The sequence below is a fragment of the Eleutherodactylus coqui genome, chromosome 2 (genome assembly GCF_035609145.1).
Source record: "Eleutherodactylus coqui strain aEleCoq1 chromosome 2, aEleCoq1.hap1, whole genome shotgun sequence".
Lineage (NCBI taxonomy): Eukaryota > Metazoa > Chordata > Amphibia > Anura > Eleutherodactylidae > Eleutherodactylus > Eleutherodactylus coqui.
The window spans coordinates 196,006,625-196,033,322 of NC_089838.1; the positions used below are offsets into that span (position 1 = coordinate 196,006,625).

Below are 26,698 nucleotides of genomic sequence, written 5' to 3' on the forward strand. Positions count from 1 at the left end.
CTGACTGTCTCCTGTGACTGGAGGCAGGTGGGATCCCTGGCCACTCAGCCTCCATTTACTAGTGGTGATCGTTCCTGTGTAAAAGCACAGAAACCATTATCACTGGGATGACCAGTCCCATGTAAAAGGGCCCTAACGTCTCTGTGAGGACTTGGTTTATTTGTATTAGTTATCAACTTAATTTGCTTTAAACTTCATTTTTGGATAACCTTTCGTCTTCAGAACCAAATAAGTTTTCCGTAGTTATGGTTTCAACAAATGATATTTTCAATGTACAATGCTTGCCTCAGGACCAATTCATATTCTATTTGAGGGGCCACTGTGTAACAAATATAGATTGCCTACAGCTATGGCCCTTCACAGAAAAGAACACCCTAAAACTAGTTATTAATAAACTTAAAACAAGGTCTACGAAACAAACATACACGCTTGGAACAGAGGGCACCCAATCACATCAATCTAGCTCTTACTCCAGGGGAGAGGATGGGTACAGAGCCGATGGTGAAATTTAAAACCCCTCCATACAGCTGTAGTATCTAATGTCTGGAATACTATCTATACCACAACTGAAACACAGGACAGTGCTAGACGCTAAAGTATTACTGGATCTCATCTATTCAACTATATTGCATAATTTATTTCAAAGTTGTGTTGTAATTGTGGTTTTAATACTTAAAATTGATATTTTAAATGTTTTGCACTTTCCAGTGATCAATATATTTGGCAGAGCCGCATTTTATTTTTTTTGGGGGGGGGATTTATCCTAGCTAAGTAATAATTTCCCTAAGATCAATAAAACATTGTCTTGAGTTTCCTAACAAAACTTTGTGCTGTATGGAGATGCTTCAGATGTACACTGTGCTTCCCTTTGTAACCGCTTTCTCTCTATATACGTATATATCTGCTAGGTGGATGACTCCTGCAGTTCAGATGTTGTCCTCTGCTGCTATTATGCTGTTAATGCCTATTACTACAAGTACACTGTGGGTGGACTCAATGTTTTTGCCGTCAGTATCCTTTACTGTTGTAGAACATGTTCGGGGGGGGGGGGGGGGGGCGGGGTTGTGGGTGATGTGTGTATATGTATATGTATGTGTGTGTATATATATATATATATATATATATATATATATATATATATATATATATATATTATATATATATTATATATATTATATATATTATATATATTATATATATTATATATATTATATATATTATATATATTATATATATTATATATATTATATATATTATATATATTATATATATTATATATATTATATATATTATATATATTATATATATATAATATATATATATATATATATATATATATATATTATTTTTTTTTTTTTTTTTTTCGGCACTTGCATGTTCAGCTCATTTGGGGGGAAAAAAATCTAAGGTATTATGAACTAACATTGGGTTGTTTCTGTTTCATCTAACGGATTCAGATTATCAAATGGAACATAAAACTAAGACTGGAAAAATGCTAAAAATGTTTCATTCAGGCATACAAAAAACATTGGTAGTTAGGCACTGTAGATATGTATACATTTTCCGGATTACCTACATACACAGCTGTTGAGTTAGGACTGGTACAGGTCTACCCATGGTAATCTGGGTTAATTAGTAATTCTTGAACAGAAACTGGGTCAGATTTTTTTTTTCTGTCAGGTGAGACTTTTCAATCAGATATTGTAAATGGTTCCCTTTCCTGTTACAATATGGTTTTCAGCAGGATAAAGGACAACTCCTTAACTTTCTTGCAGATCTCATACTGTTGGTGATTGTGTCACTGGTTCTTGGCTATGTAGACAGTCATAACGACTACACAAGCTCACCTGTGAAGTTTACGCTTTCTTTAGTTTCAATCATACCACTGTCCTACTACATTGGAATGGCTATAGCAAGGTAAGTGCATCTTTGCCACCCCTATGTCTGCCAGAGGGCACCATAAATCTGTTGATTTTGAAGAGGCAGTTGTCATGTTGCAAATTGTCAAAGCACCAATTTAACAAATGTGTGACACTTATCTGTAAGGCTGGGTTCACACAGGATGAAAATTCCGCAAGACTTCCGCAGCGGAAAGGCCGCTTCAAAATCCGTGCCATTTGGTGTGCAGCTTTTCAGCCTGTATTTCACTGCAGAAATATCTACCCATAGAGAGAACAGGACTCACAGCGGAAACTGTGACAAAATTGGCATGTCACGGGCTTGAATTCTGTGCCGCTAGTCCGTTTCCATGTGGTTTGTCCACAGCGGACTTTCAGCAGCGTGTGAACAAGCTTTTTTGCAAATCTCATCCACATTGCTGCTTAGTCTCAGGTTTAAAAATGCATGTGGAATTTCCATGTAGAGGGTTCGCATGGAAATTCTGTGCAATGCCCATGTGAACCCAGCCTAAAAGGTCTTTATGGATGTGTTTTGGAGGCATATTTCATTTACAATGTTTAGTAAGTGGAACAAAGTCAACAGTCCTACTAATCTGTTAGATATAGACTTCAATAAATGGCCACCAATATCTCAAGACCAGCACCAAATTGTATGCACAGAACAAAATGGTATATAAAACTTTCTTGAATATCCAAATCAAAAACTTTTTAAAATTAATGGTGGTACAATATCCATGTTAAAACAACCCATGATGTGCTGATGGTTGTCATGGCAGCCCTAGGCTTAGAGAAGTCTTCCTGGACTGGCATGTAGGTAAACCTATTTAAACTGCAATACTGAAATATTACAAATGGAACCTGACCACAGCAGGATTGAATCAGTCCTCGCGTAAATGGGGAGGTGCAGGGAAGAAAGTCGTTCGCTCCAGCAGCGAACCAATGGGTCACAGAAAAAGCAGGACTTCTAGCATGCACACAAATGAAATGTAGCTTTTATTGCATCTTCTAAAAGTCAACCCAGTAAGGAGAGGATAAGAATAGGAACACTAACATGTAGTCATTTAATCCTGGCTCTAAGGCCCTTTTACACAGAATGATTATCGTTCGAGTGAAAATGAACTATAATCATTCAGTCTAAACGCAGCCAACAATCAAACAATAAATTGTCCCCTTTTTTTTTTTTTTTTTTTTTGTGGGTAGCGAACAAAGATTAATTTCTGAGAATCTGGGGAGATATTTACATTGTGCTGCTCCAACAGTGCCTTCCAAGGGTCTTTGTGTATGTTAAAGTAGAACTGGAAATAAACTCTGATCCAGTCACTTAAGTTGAGTGATGTACTCCATAGTCTGGTCCCCAAGGATTAGCACCCTTGAAAACAATTTGATGGGTAGACTGCTATTGCATGTGCTATTCTGCTAGGTACCAGGTACCAACGAAATAAGATTTTAAAAGTCTAACGTTAGAATGGTGCAGACATGTTAGTTTATTTCCATATTTGGAACTAATCTTCGTCGGGGAGGGTATTGTATGTCTTCCTCCCAACGTGAGACATATGTCAGTTATGTGCAGTAAGAGGAGTTGAACCAGTTTAGAATAGATTTGCGATATGACGCCTTTTAGCATTTGAGTATTTTAAGACAAATTTCAAAAGGGGTTCTTACTCAGTAGACTGTTTTTGATGAGAGAAGAGTTGGGCCGCCTGCAGACGGCCGGGTCGGATCCGGCTGCGAGACCTGAGCGTCTGCAGAGAGCAACTGGTCACTCACCTGCTCCCACGGCCCCGGCTCTTTCATGTGCCAGCTGCCAGGCGGCCGGTGAGTGACGTTTCTGCTGCAATTTGTTTGCTGCGTGAGATTTTGCGCGATAGTCTGCCTAGGATTGCGTTTTGTTAACGCAATCCTATGGCAGCTTCCAGGGTCGGAAATTCCGCGGGAAATCCCACCTGTCTGCACGCGGCCTTAGTGTTTTTGAGTTTTAAATTACAAAATATTTCAGAAGATGAAAGATCAAAGTTGTTTTTTATTTTGGAGGATTGGGAATGAAATTGTACCTTCTAACAATAAATAATTGATATATTTCGGTAAGATCTCAATCAGTCCAAAACTTTAAGTGATTGTGGAGACTCATTGCCAGGGGAAAATGGAGAGTTTCATAGTAAAAGGTAGTAGGGGGCTAATAAGAGATTAGGCGTCCTAACCTCTTTTATGGAAAGAAATAGTAGAGGAGGCCTGGCGTTTGTGCACTTCTTCTTTCATTTACTCCTGATTACCGAGATCTCAGGAGCACTAGCTACTGCTGTTCTTTTTATAGGAGAGTTGTTCTGTTTCCTTGGCAATGAGTAGTAAACCAGAGGGCAGAGGAATCCATAGCTGTAATAGAGAACCGGACAACAGAGCTTTTTGGGAATAAACCTATGGTTAATGCATTGTTCTGTTTCAAACACACCAAAATGGGATTCCCAAGATGGAAATACCCCTTTAACATTTTTAATCCCCTTTTAGACTTTAATGACTGACTCCAATTGTTAATTTACATTTGTTTTAGGTAAACTAAAAGCCCACACACAGAGTGATGATCACTCAAAAATTGCTCAAGACAGTTTGACTGACAGCTTTGAGTGATCATTTTGCGTAAATTATTAAGTAGCTACTCAGCTACCTTATGGCTTATTAGCGTGCAAATGAAGCCTTTAGCTGAATGCAGTTAATAGCTGGAGGGCTCTTATCTGCATTCAACACCTTTTGTTCTGCGACAGGAAACCATGCTACCAGCACTACCTGCGGAGAACTCGGTGTGCGGTCCTGATAAGACCCCACAATGATTTTTAGGTTGGCTTGAATTTAACGACCAACTAGCAGTGCACGAAAAGTGCACAATGCCTGCGCGTTTAGATGCAATGATTATCGCTTTTTGGGCATTTTTTTTTCCCCCGCTCCGTGTAAATGAGCCTTAACCCATGGCCCAGTTTATTGTCTTGTCTTCACACTTTGGTGTTGGTGACCCCATAGTCTGCTTGGTTAACTTTATACATAATGCTCCTAGGTATTAGTTTTTAAAATGGTATGCCAAGGTTTTGACTGAATTTTGTGCAGTTTTTTTTATTTCAACTTTTTTTTTCCCCCTTTCGATCTTGTGCAACACTGTAGTATCTCGGCTCAGAGCACCTTTGCATTGGGAGCAGTGGTAAATGCTACATTTGGCTCAATTATTGAACTGACCTTCTACATCACTGCACTGATTAAGGGAGCAAGGGAGAATAACAAGTGCTATGAGGAAGTGGTGAAATCTGCCCTGACTGGCACATTGCTGGGATGTGTTCTCTTCGTTCCTGTAAGTCCTCTGCAAAAGTTTTATTTTAACAGGAGCCTGTCATGTACATTATGCTGCCCTCGTTGGGCAGCATAAAGTAGTGTTAGCCATGCTGATTTAAGAGGCCACATATGGGATAATGTGCAGTGATTTTAGGAACTTACAGCTTGTTCCTGGCAAGAGAGGAGTCACACCTATTCATAAGTGCTGTTGGCACCGTCCAACCTGTGATTGGCAGTTTTCTCAATATGCAATGTAATGACTAGAAAACTGTCAATCGAAGCAGGTTGGTGAGGTGAATAGCTGCTCTGGAGTTGGTAAGACTCACAGCTTGTTTCTGCAGTTCTTGGTGAGAGATGTTCTTAAAACCCACTGTATTTTATCCTGTGACTGATAGACCATGGTCACTACTTTATGCTGCCCTTAGTGTTATTTCAAGGGAACTTGTCATGAACTGACTTGCATTTTAGTATAAAACCTATTTTAGGAATGCATCCAATAAAGACCCAGAATTTTAGAATAATCATTCTGAAATGTGATTACTTACAGGGGTTGTGCATGGTGATTGGAGGTATAAAGCATCAGGAACAAAGATTTAATAGTCGCTCAGCTGGTGTAGGCTCTGCTCTTCTCTTTATTTCTGTTGGAGGTAAGCATCATATGAGTTCCCAGCAGTAAGCTGTTTATTGGGGTTTGATAAACTTTGTAACTTGCAGTACTTGGAGAAACTAGATCACATCAAAAGGTTTGTGCTTAATATATGGTGGAGTTGTCCGGTGGTTGCCGGATAATGGTTCCAGGTTCACAGGTTATTGCAAAGGCTATTCATAGGTCTACTCCCAATGTTAATGTTCCTATTGGGAGACCTTCCTCCAGGAATTAGATGCCAAACACATAAACTGATCCAGTATATATGCATGGCAACCAGGATCCATATAGCGGCTAGGTGGAAACAGCCCACCCTCTCATTCAACGAAGTCCAGAATCGGATTTCTCATGGCTTTGTTTGAAAGGTTACATGCCATACAAACAGACACGTTAAATATAGGGAACTATGGAGACCCTGGATCGAGTTGATGGATATTCTGAGCCTTAGTCATAACCTGCTCTTAACCTAAAACCGCCCCCCCCCCCCCACCCGATGACCATTTAAGCCCTAAAGAGCATATATAGAATTGCTACCTACTGTAAGAAATAAAACAGTGAAGACCTATGCTTTGGTTTTAGTTAAGTTGCTTGGTTAAAATTATATCTAGCATTCAGGAGCATTTGATACTTTTAAACTCTGACTATTAAGAAAAAAATACTTGTTAAAGATTATCAAAATATATGAAGATGGATCAATGTTATTCCTTTTACTCATCTTTTTGCCCCCTGCGTTGGGTAAAGTGAAAGCATGAATGACAAATGTATCAATTTCTATACTTTAATAAAACCCGTTGAAACTAAAAGGTTTGTGCTTAGTTCTTTTAAGTCTCAAGACATGGACATAAACTGTTCTTCTCTACCTAAAATAGGCCCACAATGCTTAAAAGGACCCTGTCATGACCTTTTGAGTCCCATAAACTTATGTGGTCCAAAGGTTAGGGAACATGGTGTCCAAGAAGCTGTGTTTTATACTTCTTGAGCTCCTGTTCCTGCACCATTTCTCCTTAAATTCCACAGTTGGACTTATCGGTCTGCTGTGTATGCACACTTGCCTGCTTGCACAGAGCGGACTGAAAAGGGGGATGTTGGCACATATGGTTTTTGGGGTGAGGGGCACAGCGCAGGAACTGGGTGCCCAGTGACTATAAAACACCACTCCTCATTCCCTGACCTTTAAGCCCCATAATATAATTTTGATGTGCGATCTGACCTCTGATGTATACCCAGGGCACATAGGAACTGACCAAAGACCTATTCTGTGTCAACACAAACGTTGAGTCTGGGAGAAACTAAGGTTCTCAAATCTCAGACTGCCTTATATTACATCACCACAGAGCTTTTTATATCCAGTAGGCAGGCTTATTAAAAAATAACACTTATTGGTTCATCTTGTGTTTTCATCACATCAAGAAACCAGGAAGAGTACATTTACTTTCAATTATGCGAGTTATGTGTAGAAAAGGTGGACGGGAGATGCAGGAAGAGACTCACGGGGGATCGTAGCTGCAATCTCCCAGTTTCCATTTACACTGCGTTCTCAGCTAACTATATGGGAGACTTATTACAGCAGTGTAGGGAGGGGTAGAGTGAGTAACGGTAAGGGGAGGGGGTTAGTGGGTGAATTCCAATCCAGGTACCTGGTTACACAGTGTATCTTAGCTTAGTATCACACAGGAAGAGATTAGAAACACAGCAGAGCGGACTGCATATACAGACAATTATGTTTTTAGAAGAAGGAAGTTAAAGGTAACATTGATATACAGTAGCTACATTTCCTTTAGTAGATGCATAACAGTATACAATATGCTTCAGCCTTTGGGCTGCTACAGAGGAACAATGGCTCATAAGTCCTTGTACCAGTGTTTATCGGGCTCATATGTCATGACTGGTTCCCTTACATTACACATTATATTACAGAAATTGCTTTACAAGTGTTGCTTCTGAAGAGTGTACCAAGCCTTTCAGGTGCTGCCTTAGACTAATTTTATTTTGTTGTGTATATCAGTTGTACATTTAGAGTTTTATGATATTTCAGGTGTATTTGCACCCACTCTCTTCTACAAAACTTATGGGAAAATGATCTGTGCAGAGTGCATGAATTTTGGACAGAATGGAACAGAGAAGTACATCTGCCAGAATTGCCACGCTCAGTTGGTAAGTAATACATGGGCATTGAATTCAAGTGCAGTTGTATAAGTAACTTAACCCTTTCCCTTATCAAGTTGATAGATACACATCCTAAATGCTAATGCAGCCAGGGCGTATATCTGTACTTAATGGTAGTTGGTGCTAAACAGCATTCTTTTATTAAAGACCTCTGGTTGACTGCGACAACCTGTCTTTCCTGAAGTGTCGGTAGTTGAAATAGTCATCACAAAAAAAAAATTTAAAGCTAAAGTGCCCAAAGTGAACACTGTTTTAGTACTGAGAAAAAGATGCAGGAAGCTTCCTTAATGTGTTTAGGCCATTGCCATTGAAACTTTTCATGTCATGAAGTCAAATGCAGCAGTGGTTGAAGGACGTGATTTTTGCCATGGGTGCATATTACGCGTGTTTTTTGCATCTTTTCTAATAATGGTGTCTGTATCGCGCAAATTGTTACCCCAAATTGACACGTCACCATTGTCTCTCTCCAGCCAAATCCTATCTGCTTTTAACATCTAGAATTAAAATATTTACACACATGCATCTATTTACAGTTCTCATATCTCTCAGCTAATTGTGGGGAATAGCCTAAAGTTAATTTGGGGACCTTTGTTCTGACATCATAGGAACTCTGTATTGTTGTAGTCCTTTGGGTGAAGCCTCAGACTGTGTATATACATGGCCAAATTCGCTCAAGTTTTGTATGTTGCAGGATGCGTGGAAATTCTACTTTGTTCCATAGGTGGTAGTTACATGTGCAATTTTTCACTCGTAACAATGCAAGATCGAAAAACCGCAGCAGAGATAGTGTTGCACGAGAATAGGACTTGCAATGTGCAGTCTCCTGCATATTGCACTGACAGTATGTGTTCTGTGTGATGTGAGATTCTCGGGCGCAACTCTATCAGATTTCTTTGAGTTTATCAAACCGAGAACCTGAGTGCATGAAGTCTGATGGATTGAGTGCGTTATGAGGAGGCGTTGCCTGTAACAGATGACTGCTTCTTTCTCTTCACAGCGCAGAGAAGTATATCGAAAAGATGTCAGGGCTGATTAGGAGGAAATGTCTGCATTTTGTTTAATTACACCAATATGTACATTTTCTTATACTATCTTGTATGGAGACAGCTGTGCCTGCACTAGGGATAACTGCAGGCACAGCTGGAGCTCCCTGGTTCAGCTATGCAGTTAGTGAAGTCAAGGCTGATTTTTCTCAGCTCTTAACCCAGCTGCATAGCTGAATAGGGGTTTTTCTACCGAAAATGTACAGGATAAAAGTAACAAAGGTCATCTCCTATTGTGTACATTTAAAAAAAAGTGTGGCTAAAAGTGTCTCTAAAGGCTCGGTTGAATGCTTGACCATTTAATTCTTTCAGTAATGTTGTTCTAAAATGCTTGCATCACTCAAAATATCTCATTGTAGATGGAACAAAACACCACAGTCTTCTATAGTGAAGTAAAGTAAGTACTGGCTCTGTTTAATGCTCCAACGCTGTAGAAGTTTTTCTGACTTGACATTGGTGTGTTTTGTAACACTCTGGGCTCCTTTTTACTCCAAATGTTATATTTCAAAGGGATTGTGCCTGAAAGTGAGAGATTGGAGAGGAGAGAAACCATGTACTGCTGAAGCACAACTCTTTAATAACCCTTTCTTTTACTTGCCCTTTGTTATAACAATATAGTTATCCTTTAGACTTCATTCACTTGAATGAATTGAAACTTGCATGAGATTTGTATATTGCGAGATGCACGAATATAAACCCCATTATTTTAAATGGAGTCATACATGAGCTGCATGTCCTAGCTTTTCGTGTTCCTCAGAACACCTCACCAATTGTTTTCAATGGGACAATAAAACTCGTTGCACGTTATGCGATGTGCAGCGGGTGCGATGCGAGGTTTACCAATGAAAACCATGGGAAATGCTTGCTGATCCTGTAGCGAAGGGGCTGATCCTGTAGCGAAGGGATTGCTCCTTCACAGAAGGGATGGGGAAGGGGGAAGGGGGGTTCATGAAAAGTGCATACTGGTGAGTGCATTATGGGGCTAAGTTTCTCAGCCCGTGTAGGTAGCCGTAGGTACAATTAAGGCTACCTACACATGGGAGCATGTTTTCTGGCCGAGAGACTCTCCCAATATCGTGCTCGTTTTCACACTGATGCAAGGAGTTTTTCTAGCAAAAATGCCAGCCATCTCTTCTGTGAAGTAGTGATCTGATGCGATGCACAAGTTTCTCGTCCATAGGAAACCGGCCTTGTGCAGTCAAGATGATTGTACATTGTATTTTTCTTTGCTGTAATACACTTCCAGTAAGTAAATTTGCTGTTGCATCATATAAATGGTGCTGACCATTTTAATTGACTTGAATTAAATGTAGTGAAGAGAAAAATTTAATTCTGAAAGGAATTTTTCTTGTGGGGGTTTTTTGTTTTTTTCAATTGCATTCACCTTGTTACACTATCATATATTAGGGTGGGATCACACGAGCGTGTTTTTTGTGCGTACTTGGGTGCGTACATGCGCACCTAGGCGTGAGCAAAAACACGCGTGAACACAGCTGCATGCTTGTCAATGAAGCTTTGGCTGCTGCCAGCAGCTCCATTGAAAAACTATGCTCTGCCGGCACCCCTGCCTTCTTTTTTTAGGGAAGGCCTATACATATAAGCCCTTCCCTGAAAAAGTGTGTGTGTGTGTGTGTGTGTGTGTGTGTGTGTGTGTGTGTGTGTGTGTGTGTGTGTGTGTGTGTGTGTGTGTGTGTGTGTGTGTGTGTGTGTGTGTGTGTGTGTGTGTGTGTGTGTGTGTGTGTAAACCCTACCTCTCCACCGCTGCCATGTCCCACGGGAATACAGAACACATCTGTTTCCTGCATCCCCGCAAGGAAAAATTCCGTGCAGGGAATAAATTATTCCCTACCGCAGCTGTCACACATGACAGCTGTGGTGGAGGGTCCTGCTGCCGGCACCCCTGAAGTGATTTTACAGGGAAGGGCTTTAAATAGAAGTCCATCCCTGAAAAACAAAGAAAAGTGTTTATTAAAAAAAAAAAAATACATGCCCACCTCCCTTCGGCTGCCGGGCTCAGCCGCGTCTTCTCCTGGCTGTCCTCGGCTCTGTAGTTCTCAGCTACCAGCAGCCGGGGATTTAAAATTCCGCCTGCTGATACCTGAGAACTACAGAGACTGGAACAGCACCAGAAGTGGCAGATGCAGCAGGGAATTCTTTTTACTTGCAGGGATGCAGGAAACATCTGCCAAACACAGCGGATGTGTTCTGCATCCCCACAGGGCATGGCAGCGGCGGAGAGGTAATAATGTATTAAAGTAATTCTACAGGCCACTATGATTATGCCAATACCAAATTGAAATAGGTTTTTTCTTTTTCGCAACTTTTTCAGTTTAAAAAAAGAAAAGTAATGAGTTTAAATTACCCTCCTTTTGCCATATCTATAATAAAAAAATCTAAATCATAAAAGAAAAATACATATTTGGTATTGCCGCGTCATAAAAGTTCGACTATTAAAGTAGTGCATTATTTACCCCGCATGGTGAAAGTAGTCCGAAAAAAAAAGGAAATCCACAAATGCACTTTTTCAGTCGCCCTGTTTCCCAGACAAAATGCAATAAAAAGCGATCAAAAAGTTGTATGTATTCCGAATTGCTACTATTCCGATTTGGTACTAACGTAAACTACAGGACATCTCGCCAAAAATGAGCCCTTGATCAAGTGCGTCGATGGAAATATAAGTTATTACGCGCAGAAGATGTAGCAGAAAACTTTAAAAAATTAAATGTCTGAAAAAAACAAGTACTACAGCAAAAAAAACTATACAAGTTTGGTATCGCAGTATTTGTACTGACCCTTAGAATAAAGTTTTATGTCCTTTTTCTTGCAGTTTGTGTGCTGTAGAAACAAAACCCACTGAAAGATGGCAGAATGTCTTTTTTTTCCAGTTTACTCCACTTAGAATTTTGTAAATGTTTTTCAGAACATTATATAGTACCATAAATAGCACCATTAAAAAACACAACTTGTCCTGCAAAAAACAAGCCCTCATGCAGCGACATCGATGAATGAATAAATAAAGAAGTTATGATTTTTTTTAAACGGTGGGAGGAAAAAAAGAAAAAAAGGGTCTGTCATTAAGAGGTTAAATAATGTACCAACTTTCTCCTCTGGGTCATTACAACGCCGGGATACCACGTGTGTAATTCTTGTTTTTAATAAGTAAAGGGGGACAAGTGTGTTTTTTAATTTTTATTTTTGTCCCTTTTAGGGGACTTCCATAGAGACCCATCAGGACCCCTTTATCAGATTCCGGGGGTCCGATGTTGACAGCCCTTTACATGCTACAATCGCATAGACTGCAGCATTTAAATGGTCAACACAGCAGAGATCGGAGGTTTTCTCCCTTCTCTGCTGTGTAGAGCTGGTGCCTGGCTATCCTCTAACAGCCAAGCACCAGCTCTCCCTGCCACAGAGACCATGGGCTGGCTTCTGACAAGCCGATGGTCTCCATGGCAATCTATAAACAAAGCAGTGCAGGACTTTGAAAATAGAAGCGGAAGATTGCCGGCAGATCGGCAATATCTTCCTGCTTCTGTTTTTCAAAGTCCTGCGCTGCTCTGTGTGGGTCTGGCATTACAACTTATGGCATTGTGCTCTGCAGCTCCCATAGTGAAACATAGCCCGGAAATCTTCCGAGCTGTATCGCTATGGGCAGTGGAGCTCGTCCTGGAAAATTTCCGGGTGTGCCACTCACCTATTCATTGTTTCTAATTTTTTCTTTCTCAACATTAATCTTAAGAAAGCAGCTCATTAGAACAGGAAGTATACAAAAAATGCCATTGCATATTGGTAATACATAATAGATAACTGATTCACTAGTAAACCTGTGATTTATCTTCTTGCATAGGCCCTTGGTATACACGGTCTCCATTCTTCTGCCTGCTGCCTATGTCATAGGACTCATTTTTACACTGAAGACTCATTCCCATATTTATGATATTCACATCAGTGACTGTCATGGTAAGGTGTGTCTGTGTGTCTGTCAATTTTTTTTTTTTTAACAGCAGGCATTGTGTGGTTCTAGTTACATAAGCAGCCATGACCTGTTAAATAGTTTGCAGTGCATTTCAGAATTCGCTATAGATCTGAGCACGCACTTAAGCGCACATCTGAGCACACAGTTGCTTGCCAGAAAAAAGCTGCATTTTGGTGCTTTTGTGGCAAAGGAAAAATAGATGTTAATCTTAGTGATTTTACAGTGTTGCGCTGCATTTTTTTGCAGCAGAGTTTGATGGCCAGATGTTAGCTGTAGGTCAATAGGGAAAAAGTGACAACTTGTTCTACGGTGGGACAGTCGCTTCACCCCCACCCACCTTCCCTCCCAGATATCCAAATATATTCTTGTGCCTGAGCTTAACGAGTAACTTATCACCCATAATATATGTTGGCCCTTAGAGACAAGTTGTGGCAGGGCATATCTAACTTTTCAGATGATGAGAATATACTATGTATGTTGTGTTTTACTCTGCATTTGACCTGGTTCTTGATGCCAAGGGCTAATACTTCAATAGTGACCATTTAGGCCATGTTAAGCTGGTGAAATACACATAGAAAAAAAAATCATAATTTGTGGCTGACCTGTGGATTTTGCGTATGCTGGTGCTGTAGGTTTTTTTTTATTTTTTTAAACCACAGCAATCAAGATTTCTAAGTGAATGGGATATGGATTCGGCACTAAATCTGTGCACAGACTTGCACTGGAAAAAAGTAGTACAGCTATAGTAATATATGCAGTTTCCTTCTCGAATTAAGTTTATAAAGTTAATTTTTCCTACCATGGTAATTGATGGCATGTTGCTAGCATGTGCATTCAGTAACTGGTCAGTGGGAGTTGATTGCAAAGACCCCCACTGACCTATAGACTGAATTGGTCACATTGATATCAAAACCCTGCAGATCCTTCAGTGGTTTTTCAGTACCACAACAGTGTCAGCCATAGTAGAGAATTTGACTTGGCATATTGTGGTTCCACATGCAAACCCACAACAAAGATTTAGTCCCATTCAATTGAGCACATCTGCATGTTGCCACCTAACGTGTTAATAACTTGCATGTCAATTCTTATGCAGTACAGATTTTGGAATTCGCACATGGAAAAATCAGCTCTGAGTTATGGCGTGGATTTCCATTGTATTCAGCGGGATGCTAGAAGGATGTCGTTTTTGGCAAGGAATCCACATACAAAACTCCTTGTGAACAGATCCTATAAGTCTGAGTTTACCAGTTTTGTTTACTTGTACCGGCTTTCTTTACTTCTTAGTGCCTGGACATCATCACAGCGCTGTAGTCCATTGGTCTCGATTGAGGGCGATGGTTATTCTTATTGGCTCTACACTATTAATGTCTGCTTGTGCAGACCTGGCTACTGAACATATTAGCCCTATACTGGAAGAAGCAACTGTGTCTCAGGTAAGTTGATAGTCAAAATCTACCTGGAAAAAATATACTACTGCTTAGACAGATCCCTAAAGACGTTGCTGGCTCCTATAGCCTCAGCACTGTGGATGTCAGACACATTGCCCCTTCTGTCCCTTGGGACTTATTAAACAGGCTTCTCCAGTGGGATCTTCTCTAACATAACTATTGTGGCAATAATTTCATTAATATACATGCAAAAGACTTCACAACTAGTAGATTTATTTTTTTTTACGTCACTGTGTTAATCTGTGGCTACTACCTTGTGGTCACCTGAAATGGCACGCCCTGTGTTGTAACTTTGCTATAGGGAGCTGCTCCTAAAGTAGCACTCAAATGGTGGACTGCTGTTACCACACGGCAGCCAATAGGGACTGTTCGCCACAGTCTGATATCTATACACACCTTATGATAGAGGGGAAAAAAATGTTTTACTACAAGGACTCCCCTCCCAGCTTGGTGATATTTTTGATTCAGACTACGCTTGTTTTGTGTATCCTCTTAGTTTGAATGGCCCCTTATAAACAGACCAAGCTCAATAATAAGCTACAACAATTTGTGTGGTGTGGTGTAGGGTCCACACGTGGAGGAGCTGGGAGGATAAAACTGTCAGGGGTCACGGCGGTACTTGGCAGTTTCCTTCCTGGAGGACTACATGCGACCTCTGCACAAGTGCCACTAGGCCGCTTCCGGACACCCCTAGGATAGGGATGGCCAATAAAAATTTACGGAGATTTTTAGGTTGTCACGGGTGATGCCACCATTCCTTGCCGACCGGTAATAAGCCACTATTCCTTGCCCACCGCAGGACGTTGGTAATAAGTAGAGTCCACACACTGTAAACTTTTTAGTAACTCAGTCCCTGGGAATGGTCAGGGCCTTGGAAAACTTTACTTTAGTAACTGGAACACTTCACAAGGTACATACACCAATGCAGACAATACAGAGAAATGCTATCTGGGAGGAACTCAGGATGATGCTGGTCCTACAATCCTTAGGACTTGTACGGAACCACTCCTGGAAGGGGTATACTCAGGATGACACCACTCCTGGAAGGGGTATACTTGGGATGACACCCGCCCAACAGTCCTAGTTATCTGTTCAGAACGGCTCCTGGAAAAAGGGAAGGCGTAGATGCTCCACAGATACTTTCTGGACACAGTACCTCTGCACAGTGGTCTGGGTTCGCCTTTGTACTCACACTCTCCTCACTCACTACTGGCTCTTTGCATTGATGTCCTGAAGATGCCTTTCTTCCTCTTCCTTCTCTTCACCACATGATGGTTGAAGGTACCCCCATGTGGCTGGCACTCAGAAGAACTCCTGATGATCAAACTCTGAACAACTAGAAGCCTCTTATCACACCCAGTCACTCATATTTATAGACTCCAAACATACCGCATGACATGAAATGGATATATTTAGACATTAACTCTTCAGCCACTGCAGCTGTGCAATACACATAACAAATGACAAGACCGTTTCTGCACAGTGCATCTACACAAAACATTGTGTATGACCTTTATGGAGGGGCCATGAATATATGTTCTGGGCCACTACACTGGCACTATGGCGAATCCTCTATTAGGTGTCTGCTGAGTCTCAAAGGTCTCCTTCTAGGACTGCTACCCAAAGCCCAACTATTAGATGTACTTAAGACAATAACAGCGTGTCGGTCTGCGATTGCTGAAAGAATAGACTTTTGCAGTCTGATTTTTAGCTTATGAGCAGATGTACAGAATCTACGAGAGCACACCACTGCAGTGGAGAATCGAGTTTCTAATTTTAGAGTATGTGGCCACAACACTTGGAGCTCAGATACAGGCGCTTGAGTCTACTTCTGCACAACAACTGAAACTCTGATCTCGCAGATGCAACATTAGATTGATGGGACTACCAGAAGGAGTGGAGACAACCCTGTGACTATGTGGAGTCCCTCCTTAAAAAAACCTATGACTCAGGCTCCTTGTTTCTCTTTTGTGCATTGAACGTGCTCATCGCATTTTGACTAGAGCTCTTCCTTGAGCATTTATTGCTAAACTTTTACAATATAAAAACAGATCAGGGTATTCGGTGGGAGGGGCAAGAAAGTATAGTTGGTTTGTATGCAGATGACATGATTCTATTTCTTCAAGGCCCAGGAAAGTCTTTTCCACAAGTGATTAACATAATAAACATTCTCTCAATTCTCAGGACTATGCATTAATTGGGCAAAATCTGCTATTATGTATACCTCTCAAGACCCACCCAATAACTTTCACCTCCCAGGTATGGCCTGCTGGTGGGCTCTAGGTTTAAATATCTGGGAATCACTATGGTATATGATCAAGAACAGGCAATTGCTGAGACAATCTTTCTACTACAAGAACAAGTCAAAACAAAACTTAAATTATGATGTAAACTACCTCTCCCCGTGGCAGGCCGAATTAATTTGATCAAAATGGTTATACAGCCCAAGTGTTTCTATACCCTACAACACATGCCAGTGAAGGTTCCACTAATTTTCTTCCAATCCTTGAACTTCCTTATCACTGTATTCATTTGGGGTTCTTGCTCCAAATTGAAGCTGTCCACTTTACAGAGACCCAAGGACCAAGCCAGGATGGCTTTATCAAAATTTAAACTCCTATTATCTAGTGGGCCAATTGCAAAAACTAAAACCCTGGTTTACAGAGGAAAAACTACCCCTAGCCAACTACTACCTGGCTGAGTTGGTGTCAGAAAAGAATCTGCCTAATTTCCTAGAACATGGAATTTACCAAATCTGCCCTACCATTACATAAATTAACCTTGTCTGGCATATTAATAAGAACCTCTAACATTTCACAGATGTGTTGAGATCTCAAACTTTGGCATAATTCTGCTTTAAGGCCCATTTAGACCTAACAATTATCGCTGAAATATGTAAAGTGTTGAAAGTGACCGATAATCATTACGTGTAAATACTCGCCCATTATGCACTTTTCGTTAGTAATTCGTTCATAGTTTGTCAGTCCACTTAAAATCCATCGTTTGGTAGTCCGCTTATCGTTGGGTTTTAAATGAAAATTGTTCAGTCATTTAACAATTTTTTTTTTTTTTTTTTTTTCCCTTCACTGATGCACATGCCATGCAAACAAACTATCATTTAAATTATTGTTTATCGTCCATTTTCCAATGATTGTTACTTTTAAATGGTCATCATACATAGACGGGGGAATACAGAAAGACAAAAGTACAAAAATTACAGAACCATGGTTGCATAGAAATCAGTTGATGGAAATGGGGGTGAGGGTCCTGCTCCAAGGAGCTTACATACAAGTAATGGGGTGATACAGAAGGTAAAGGGCTGGAGATGTGCACAGTATGGCGAGGTGGAGTGTGAGGTATGCTATACACATAGACAATGGTCAGACATTTAGATGTGTGGCGGCAGAATCTGTATGACTGCAGTGGCAGTTGATGGTGGCTGGCAAGGATTGCAGTCAATAGCTCAGGGAGCAGGATATCTGGCGGCATACAGAGGGGTTTGTTTAGTGAACGCGGTATGCCTTCCTGAAGAGGTGCGTTTTTCGAGCACGCCTGAAGTTTTGTGAGTCCTGGATTGCCTTGGTATCCTTTTGGTAGTGCGTTCCAGAGGACCAGTGCTGCTCTGGAGAAGTCTTCGGGGCGGGAATGAGAAGTTCGAATTAAAGGGTGCTCAGTCTAGTTTCGTTAGCAGAGCAGAGTGCCCGGGCTGGGTGATCGATTGAGATGAGGTAGGCAATATAGGGTGGCGCTGCGCTGTGAAGGGCTTTGTGGATGAAGGTAGTGAGTTTAAATGCAGTTCTGTATTTAACGGGTAGCCAGTGCAGTGACCGGCACAGGGCAGAGGTGTCTGAGTAGCGGCTGGACAGGAAGATAAGCCTGGTTGCCGCATTCAGGATGGATTGGAGAGGGTAGAGTCTGGTGCAGGGGAGGCCAATCAGTAACTAGTTGCAATAATCGAGCCGAGAGTGGATGAGGGCAACAATAAGCGTTTTTAGCGTGTCTGCGGTGAGAAGAGCGGATTCTTGTGATTATTCTTGAGGTGCAGCTGACATGTTTGGGCAAGAGATTGGATGTGGGTAAAGGAGAGATCAGAGTCAAATATGACCCCAAGGCTGCGCGTGTGCTGTCTGGGAGTTATGGTGGCGCCACACACTGAGATGGAGATGTCAGGATGAGGGTGGAAATACCAGTAGGTCAGTTTTAGAGGTTTAATTTTAGGTAGGTAGAGGACATAGTGTTAGTGACAACAGTTGATGTTTTGGAGGAAAGATGCAGAGATGTCACGGGAAGAGGTGGTATTGGATGCCAAAACTTCTGATTGCCTGTCCAATAGGGGCTGTGTAGATCGAGAAAAGGAGGGGGCCGAGGACCCAGCCCTTGGGGACCCTTAACAGCAAGGGGGAGAGGAGGGGGAGATGGAGCCAGCAAAGGAGACGCTGAATGAGCGGTCAGTTAGATAGGCAAAACCATCGCTCACTTTTGATCGCTTAAGCGAATTTGAGCAATAACACAGATCTGTGACTATAAAAAGCTGTTTGATTTATTTTCAACAAATTACCATGTATTTTGGTGCGCTGAAAACGAAAAAAATTTGAAAAATCCTAGACATCAGGATTTACCACAAAATGATAAATTCTTTTCAAATGTAGCAAATCTTTCTCAATTTTTGGTACTTTTTGTTTCTTAGGGGGTTTTAACTAAACTTAGTCACAATTACTATGAATTAATTCATCAGTTCATTTAAGATATACAATGCCAAAAAATATAACTTTCAAAAAAAAAAAACTTCCAGAGTGAGCTTATGGAAACCAACATCAACATGTTGCAAGCTGACCGCATGGGCTTGATTCAATTTTTTTTTTTCTTTGTACTTGCCTGTGATACTATTGTACCTTGACGCCACCAGAAGTATGGGTGGAGACAAGATGCAGGGTGGTGACAACCCCAGCAGCTGATTGGCTGCCATGAGCAAGGTCATAGCACGCTGCAGCAATCGCTTTCCCCAGACCAGCCGTCCCCCTTCTCCCTGTGGCGAACCGCTAGGCGGCACCTGTGCTGACAGTGTGACACTGCAGCCGCTCTAGGAATCCCCCCTACTGTGATGCTGCGCCCTCCCACCTCCCCTGGCGAAGCCTTTTGCGCTGTGAATTACGAAGCCACAGAGCATCTCCCCATGCCATCTGCTCCCTTCCGCAGATGTATCTGTGCCGCCTCTCAGCTCTGTCCCAGACGCCCGCTATCTGCTGCTGTGGCCGCAGGGAGTAACTCCCACAATCTTTTCGTGTTAACCTGTCATTCCTTAATCAAGTTTCCCCAAGTTGGCGTTATGGCTCTGCGAGTGTATTAATTCGCCTGACAGTTTGTTTTATTTGTGGTGAAATATACAGTGTTGAAGCAACAGCTGAATATTACAGACTTTGTGAAAAAAGTATACTTCGGTTCTAAAACTTGCAGATCAAGATAAAGTGTGCAAATGGTGTGTTGAGGACCTCCAAAATTAGTTCAACAGTGAGAAAAAAGCTTTCAATTATGGGATTCCTATGGTATGGCGAGAGCAAAAGAACCATAGTGACGACTGTTACTTTTGTTCATGCGATGTGAAAGGGTATAATTCCAAATTGAAGCATTCCTTTTCATTCCCCAATCTTCACTCAGCAATTCGTCCCATGGCACAGATATACCAGTACCATTGTGATAGACATGATGATTAGTTAGTATAAAATGTCTATCGATTTGTACTAAACTAGACGTATTATGTGTGTTTTGTGACTTCAGCCTAATGTGGAACTCTGCTGCATAAGGGAAGAGCTAAATCACAGTGTTATGTCATTGCTTGTGTCCATCTTGAGTGTTTTCCCAGACCTCCCCATCCCCCACACAGAATCTTCTTCAACAAAGAGATATCTACTTTCAGTTTCAGGTTTGAGCACATGTTTGTAAGACAAAGACTTGCTTATACATTGGACTTGAGAGAAGGTGGGGGGGATTCTATATGATCCGACAAATGAGAATCCTATATGTTACTGATGTAACCGGTTGCACGCCCATTGTATGCTTTACAATAAAAGGGGCTGTCTGGGTGTTTCTGACCAGAGAGCCATTTTGGATATGAGATTGATAGCTTGTGTCTGATCTGCTCGATGATGTGTGCACACTATACAATTTGGAAGCTACAAAATACCCCGAAACCTGCTGGAGAAAACCATATCCAGTTCACTGCTAGCTTGGATGAGATACCTAGCTCCGATGAAGGTGGAGTCATACCTAAAACAGATGACTAATCAAGTTCTGACTTTGAAGATGATACAAGACTAAGATTTTTTTACCCAGGAGGAGATGAATGATTTGGTAAGACTTGAATTTTCCCAAAGATGCCGCTGAGTTACTGGGTTCAAGGCTCAAAAGCAGGAATTTATTATTGCCAGGATTGTCTTTTTCATGGTTCAGACATCGTGAAAAGGACTTCGTTCCTTACTTTGCCCAGGAAGACAAGTTGGTTTATTGCATCGATGTCGAAGGTTTGATGGGTCAATTCAAAATCCAATGTAATTTAATGCAATGGTCTTTTCATTAGATTCTTCAAAAGACGTCTCAAAGCAGTTTTGCTACACAATGGCGGTTTTTACGCTTCCATCCCTGTAGGTCATTCCATACACTTGAAGGAAACCTACAAGAACTTGGAATTGGTTCTTCCTAAACTTAAATATGAAGACCACGGTTGGCAAGTGTGCATGCTGCTTGGGCAACAAGCTGGATATACCAAATACCTTTTGTTTTCTGTGTCTATGGGACAGTCGAGACCGACAATCACTAGACCAAGAAGAGTTGGCAGCCGAGGGTGCTCAGTCAGTCAAAAAAATGTCCTCTGAGAAAATTTGGTACCGCCACATAAAGTTCTTCTACCACCCCTCTATATAAAATTTGGGATTGATGAAGCAATTCATGAAATCACTTCCAAGAGATGGAGAATTCTTCAAATATTTGGTCACCAAGTTTCCAGGCCTCCTGGAGGCAAAATTGAAGGAAGGCGTTGATCAGCTATAAGCCTTCTAATGTCTGGTCTGACAAAGAGTTAGTCAATACCATGACTGATTCTCCAAAAGAAGGGCGGATTGCATTTAAAGAGGTCATAGAAAAATTTTTAGGCAATAAGAAAGATCCTGACTACCAAAAGATCGCCGGACGAATGCTGAAAGCATTTCAAGCTTTAGGTTGCCTGATGGAGGAAATGTACTTTCAAACTCAATCCCACCTCAACTACTTTCCTGAAAATTTGGGAGCTGTGAGTGAAAAACAAGATGAACGATTCCACCAGGACATTAGAGATGGAAAGATACCAGGGGAAATGTAGCATTACATTAATGGCAGACTACTGTTGGATGCTTCAGAGAGACATTTCAGATGCTGCTCGCAAGCGTAAATGTACCAAGAGGAGCCTCACGGGAAAGAAGAAACTATTTGTGTTTTTAGTGAGCTCATTTCAGTTCAAAAATTTTAATATAAAATTAATTTTAATTACAAGTTTTAAGTCTTTTTATTTTGAGGTATTGCCTTATTTAACATAACTGAATTGTCAGGAAACGTGATGTCCTATGACAAAATGGAGATCATTTTCAGATTCAGCATTCCGAAAAATTTAAAGATTACGTGGAATAACCAAAACGGCTCTTAAACTTTTTTTTGCAGACCTGTGTAATCGTTGGGTCTAAAAGCATTGTAATCTATTACCGGACCAGAGGTACTGGACCAAGTTGGGAATAAACACGTTGCAGGTTTTCGCGTAATTGAATAAATGATACCAGCACAGTATCCTTGTATACATCCCTCAAATACCAACTATTAGAGCACCATGCTCTAAATGCAAAATTCCCTCCCTACCTAACAATTCTGACTATCTTAAAATTTGCATATTAAAATCACAGGGACCCTTCCGCCCACATTAGCTACAACGCATTGACTGTATATGACAGATAGAAATCTCACATCCCTACGCTATCCTCAGAAGACTGGCTAGCTCTGATGAACTTGCATCCAACTGTAACCCCAGCCAATAACAAATTGATAACTACTTCATATTCATCCTATTTTAACCCTGATTTAGATTACATAAAATAGATAGAATTCCCATGCTTTCTTGTCATAATTGTCAGCTAAACGCAAGTTTCTGTTTTAATATGGGCGTGTCCACACATCATAGATTTCTGGCCGGAGGTGTTCGCCTTCCTGTCTTCCCTTTTTTCCCCCTTCCCTCTTAGGGAAGTTTTGTTTCTGGCCAGGAAGACAATTGCAATGAGGTGGGTGGCTTGTGGAGACTCCCCCGGTGTCCGTATGGGCGAGGCTGGTTAATACAATCCCCTGCGAAAAAATAGTTTGCCAACACTGGATGTCCAGATAAATTTCAAAAGATATGGGGAACCTGGATTATATCACAGTTCACGCCAAACACTATAAATGGTTCTATCGAAATCGATGCATAAATTGCTACGTCTAATAGGATATGTATGCACAAAAGCTAATATGTAAGTTGAATTGTTTGTTTATGACAGATTTTTTTTTGGGGGGGGGGGGGGGCGGGTCATACTATAAACTAAACAGTTGGTCTATGCAATGTTGTACTCAGCTAAATTAATGGTAACTCATGTCTGGAGCATCAATAAATCCTCAGTGCTCTAGATTTGCTGACCGCTTGAGATTACTCGTTTGACACTGATGGCATTTTATGCTATCTATTTTTTTTTTTGTCTTCTCATGGAGATAGGTAGGCTTTTTGCTGACTATGGATTTATCTGTAATTGACCCTGTATTGGTGTCTGTGTTTGCCTACACATCTCTAAAAAGATGTTTGATGCAACTGTTTTGTCAACCATAACCCCCATTACCACCTTAAGGTTTCTGCCTGATCGGCCCCAGGTTAAAGTTTAAATTCACACTTATATGCGCTATATTGCCCTGACTGTGGCCTTTAGCTCTGGGAGCAGCCCTGCTCCCATTGTTGAACGTTCATTCGTCTTTAAACCTGCCCTTGGATGGATGGGTAGGGTGGAAAGGGTTATTGTCCACTTAGAGTTTTGCTTTTCAGGTTTAGTCCACAGCACAACTGTTCCCATGGATTTATGCGGATGCCTTATGCCTATCTGCCCCCCCCCCCCCCCTTAATTCCAGATTTTTAAGAGGGCTCATATTTTCCTTTTTACAGGAAGCACACCTGCAGAGCTTCAAGGTGATGGTGCTTAAACGTGTGTTTTATCAGCTCTCCTAATCATGCTATTCAAGGGGTCATTTTCTTATACTCAAGGTATTTTTTAATGGACACCTCCTTACTATACTTAATGTTTTATTTACCACCTCCTGCTGCCATTCAGGTATTGCATTATGGCCAAAGTGATCCTAGATCCAGCCCCACTGATATTTTAATCTTAATGACCAGTCATGTGACCATCTTACACAGACTGCTTCTGTAGGCTCTTATAGTGGCCCAGAGTTTAGGGCCCCTCCATTACATGGAAATGTATGTCTTCTGTCATTTTCTATAATGTGGTATGAGTTTATGGTTTGTGTACTAGCACCTGCAGGTACAAAGGGGTTAATGTCTGGTGTCTGGGGAAAAAATATCGGTTTGTTCAGTCACATGTCTGTCTGAGTTTATGTGCACGTGAGTCAGGTCTCAGTAGGCAGAGGCATAAAGGGAGCGGGTCAGTGGCAGGTGGAGTTGGTTGAAGCTGAAGAGATGGTCTATGGCTTCTGCCAAAGCTCAGCCATGCTTGGAACCCTTGTGAGAAGCCTGCCCTTACGGGGTTTAAAATCTAGGACCTACTGAATACCGCGTGGGTGTGCAACAGCATGTTTCTATTTGAGAAGTCGTAAGTGATGCGAGAGAAGTGAGCGCCTACTTGTGAGCTAAAAGTATGAAAAGTCTGGAATCTGTCCAGTTAAGAGTTTTATCCAAGAGAGATCCAACAGATAGCTGTGGATGAAATACCTTGGGGAAACCCAAACTGCACAAGTGAAAGGAACCAGGCGAGGAATGTAAGCCTACGTCTGCTAATAATTCAATGTGTACAAGTTAGTCTTCTCTTAATTTATGAACTGTTTAAGTAAAGGAACAGGACGGAACGTTCCCGGTTCTTGTTTAAAAAGTACTCTGTGGACTACTTTATTTCGTCGGGTGATCTGCCACCAAAGCAGGAACATTGGAGTCACGATGACGAAAACGGGACTTGAGTTAACCTAGGTTACTAAATGTTGGCCTTCCAACCAGGGCGGGTTCTTATCTAGCCATTTGGAGAGCCCCGTGACAAGGTTAATTATCTACCCTGCTGTCTCCTTGGCTAAGGGCCTGCTCCTCGGACGCTGCATTCATTTGCCTGTGTAGGCTTCCTCCTATTTGTGGAGGGAGGTGTGGAGTCTAAGGTACCTGCATGATCCTGCTTGTTGTCACTCTGCTTCTCGCAGTTCTCTTTTCCAGATTGGCTTATGTTTTTGGTCCCTGGAGTGTCTTTTGGTGTGTGATGTCTTATTTGCCTCTAAGTGTCTGATTACTCACCACTTCAGTGAGCCCTTTATTTTGGACGGTGCCACACCTGTGGAGACTTGGTCCAATTTGGCTAGATAAACCTGAGGTTTGTGACTATACTAGTCAGAAAGCCGAGAACTATTGGGAGGTTAATACTAATTCAGCATCCAAGTCTGTAGTCTGGGAGGCCTTTTAAGGCCTTCAGAAAAGGATCCTCTACTTCAGCCATTTCCACTTAGCTTATCATGCTGTAGGAATTTTCTGTATCTGGAGCGATGTCTTTCTGAGGCAGAGAGCTACTGTGTAACAGATCCTAACATAGCTAATCACTCTATCCTTGATTATCTGCAGAGTATAAATTGCTGTTAATACAAAGAAAACCTATTTGAGTTCCTGACACCTTGTGTGTGGGTTTTTGTTTTTTTTTTCTTCATCAGGGTGACAAACTGGCCATTTATTAGCTTATCTTGCTAGTGAGGATGTTTTGGAGCCATAGTTACTGATCCTGGGCTGCTTAGTCCAGTATTTGCCATTTTTGTTACCTTATATACCCCTAGACTAATGGCCCTTTTACACAGGACGAGCTGTTGGGAAAACTATGCCCAACAGCACGTCCCAGTGATGCTCATTCCTGTGCTGTCACACAGGAGCGGGTATTGTTTGCGTCACTAAGTGCTGCTGGCATAGAGGTGGAGCGGGTCGGGGAGCGTTCTCAGTTTTGAATGTAGAAATGTAGCTCAAGTCAGGACTAATAAATCTACGCAATTTTCTCTTACTATGGGCACACGTCAAGGCTGCCTTCTGTCTCCGGCCCTATTTGCCATTGTAATTTGAGCCACTTGCCATATAGATCCATATGTCAGTCATTGAGTTTCAGTTGCGGACCCATGAGGCGCATATAGCATTATATGCTGATTTTTACAGGATCCAGAGTTCTCAGTTGTTGCATGTATAACATTACTTAACAAGTAGTATTAGTAGTGTGAAATTCACATCTCGAACTGATTATTGCAACTATTAAAGAGAACATTATGAAGAACAATGTTGTTTTGTGTAAATTCTCTTCTGTTACTGGACAGACACGGGAAGGTGGGGGGGGGGGGTAAGATATTAGGGGGAGAGCGTGGTCAGGGGGGGGGGTGCGGGGAGGGGAATCCAGGTTGAAACCCTTTGGTTTTTATTCACAGTTGCCGTCCCGTAGCCACCTAGTGAATACGGGAGAGTTACGTGTGTCTATCCAGGCTGCCCAGGTGCGGTAGAAATTCTCTCGTCCGGTTTCGTCGTCCTGTGATCTCAGTCTCTCTAATCTTTCTATTTCATCCATTGCCCCTACCCACGCGCCTCTGGGGATTTCCATGTCCTGCTTCCAGAATCTGGGTATTACCTGCCTCGTGGCCATGATAAAGAATTTCAGCAGGCCTTTTTTGAGCGAGTGGGTTCCTGAGGGAGGAATGGATAGAAGTGCCACCTCTGGTGTCAGGGTCAATGGTTCCCTGCACACCTTCCCGTATAATTTTTTCCATGTCTCGCCAGATGGGTTTGATCATGGGGCACTCCCACCATATATGTAGCATCGAGCCCACTTCCCCAAGGCATCGCCAGCAGGTATTTGAGGCTGATGGGAAGAGGGAGCGAAGCCTCTCTGGTGTCATGTACCATCTTGATAGTATTTTAAAGTTCAGTTCCTGCAACCTAC

At 41.6% G+C, this 26,698-nt stretch overlaps 1 protein-coding gene across 1 annotated transcript in view; it reads left to right on the forward strand.

The window, feature by feature from the left end:
* Nucleotides 1–26,698, forward strand: part of LOC136612067 (uncharacterized) — a 56,042-nt gene that overhangs the window by 15,168 nt on the left and 14,176 nt on the right. The window contains exons 9-16 of the mRNA XM_066592154.1: nt 909–1,011; nt 1,776–1,917; nt 5,046–5,229; nt 5,758–5,857; nt 7,892–8,010; nt 9,425–9,462; nt 12,913–13,025; nt 14,326–14,474. Of these exons, the coding sequence (XP_066448251.1) occupies nt 909–1,011; nt 1,776–1,917; nt 5,046–5,229; nt 5,758–5,857; nt 7,892–8,010; nt 9,425–9,462; nt 12,913–13,025; nt 14,326–14,474 (948 nt within the window). The remainder of the gene's footprint in view (nt 1–908; nt 1,012–1,775; nt 1,918–5,045; nt 5,230–5,757; nt 5,858–7,891; nt 8,011–9,424; nt 9,463–12,912; nt 13,026–14,325; nt 14,475–26,698) is intronic.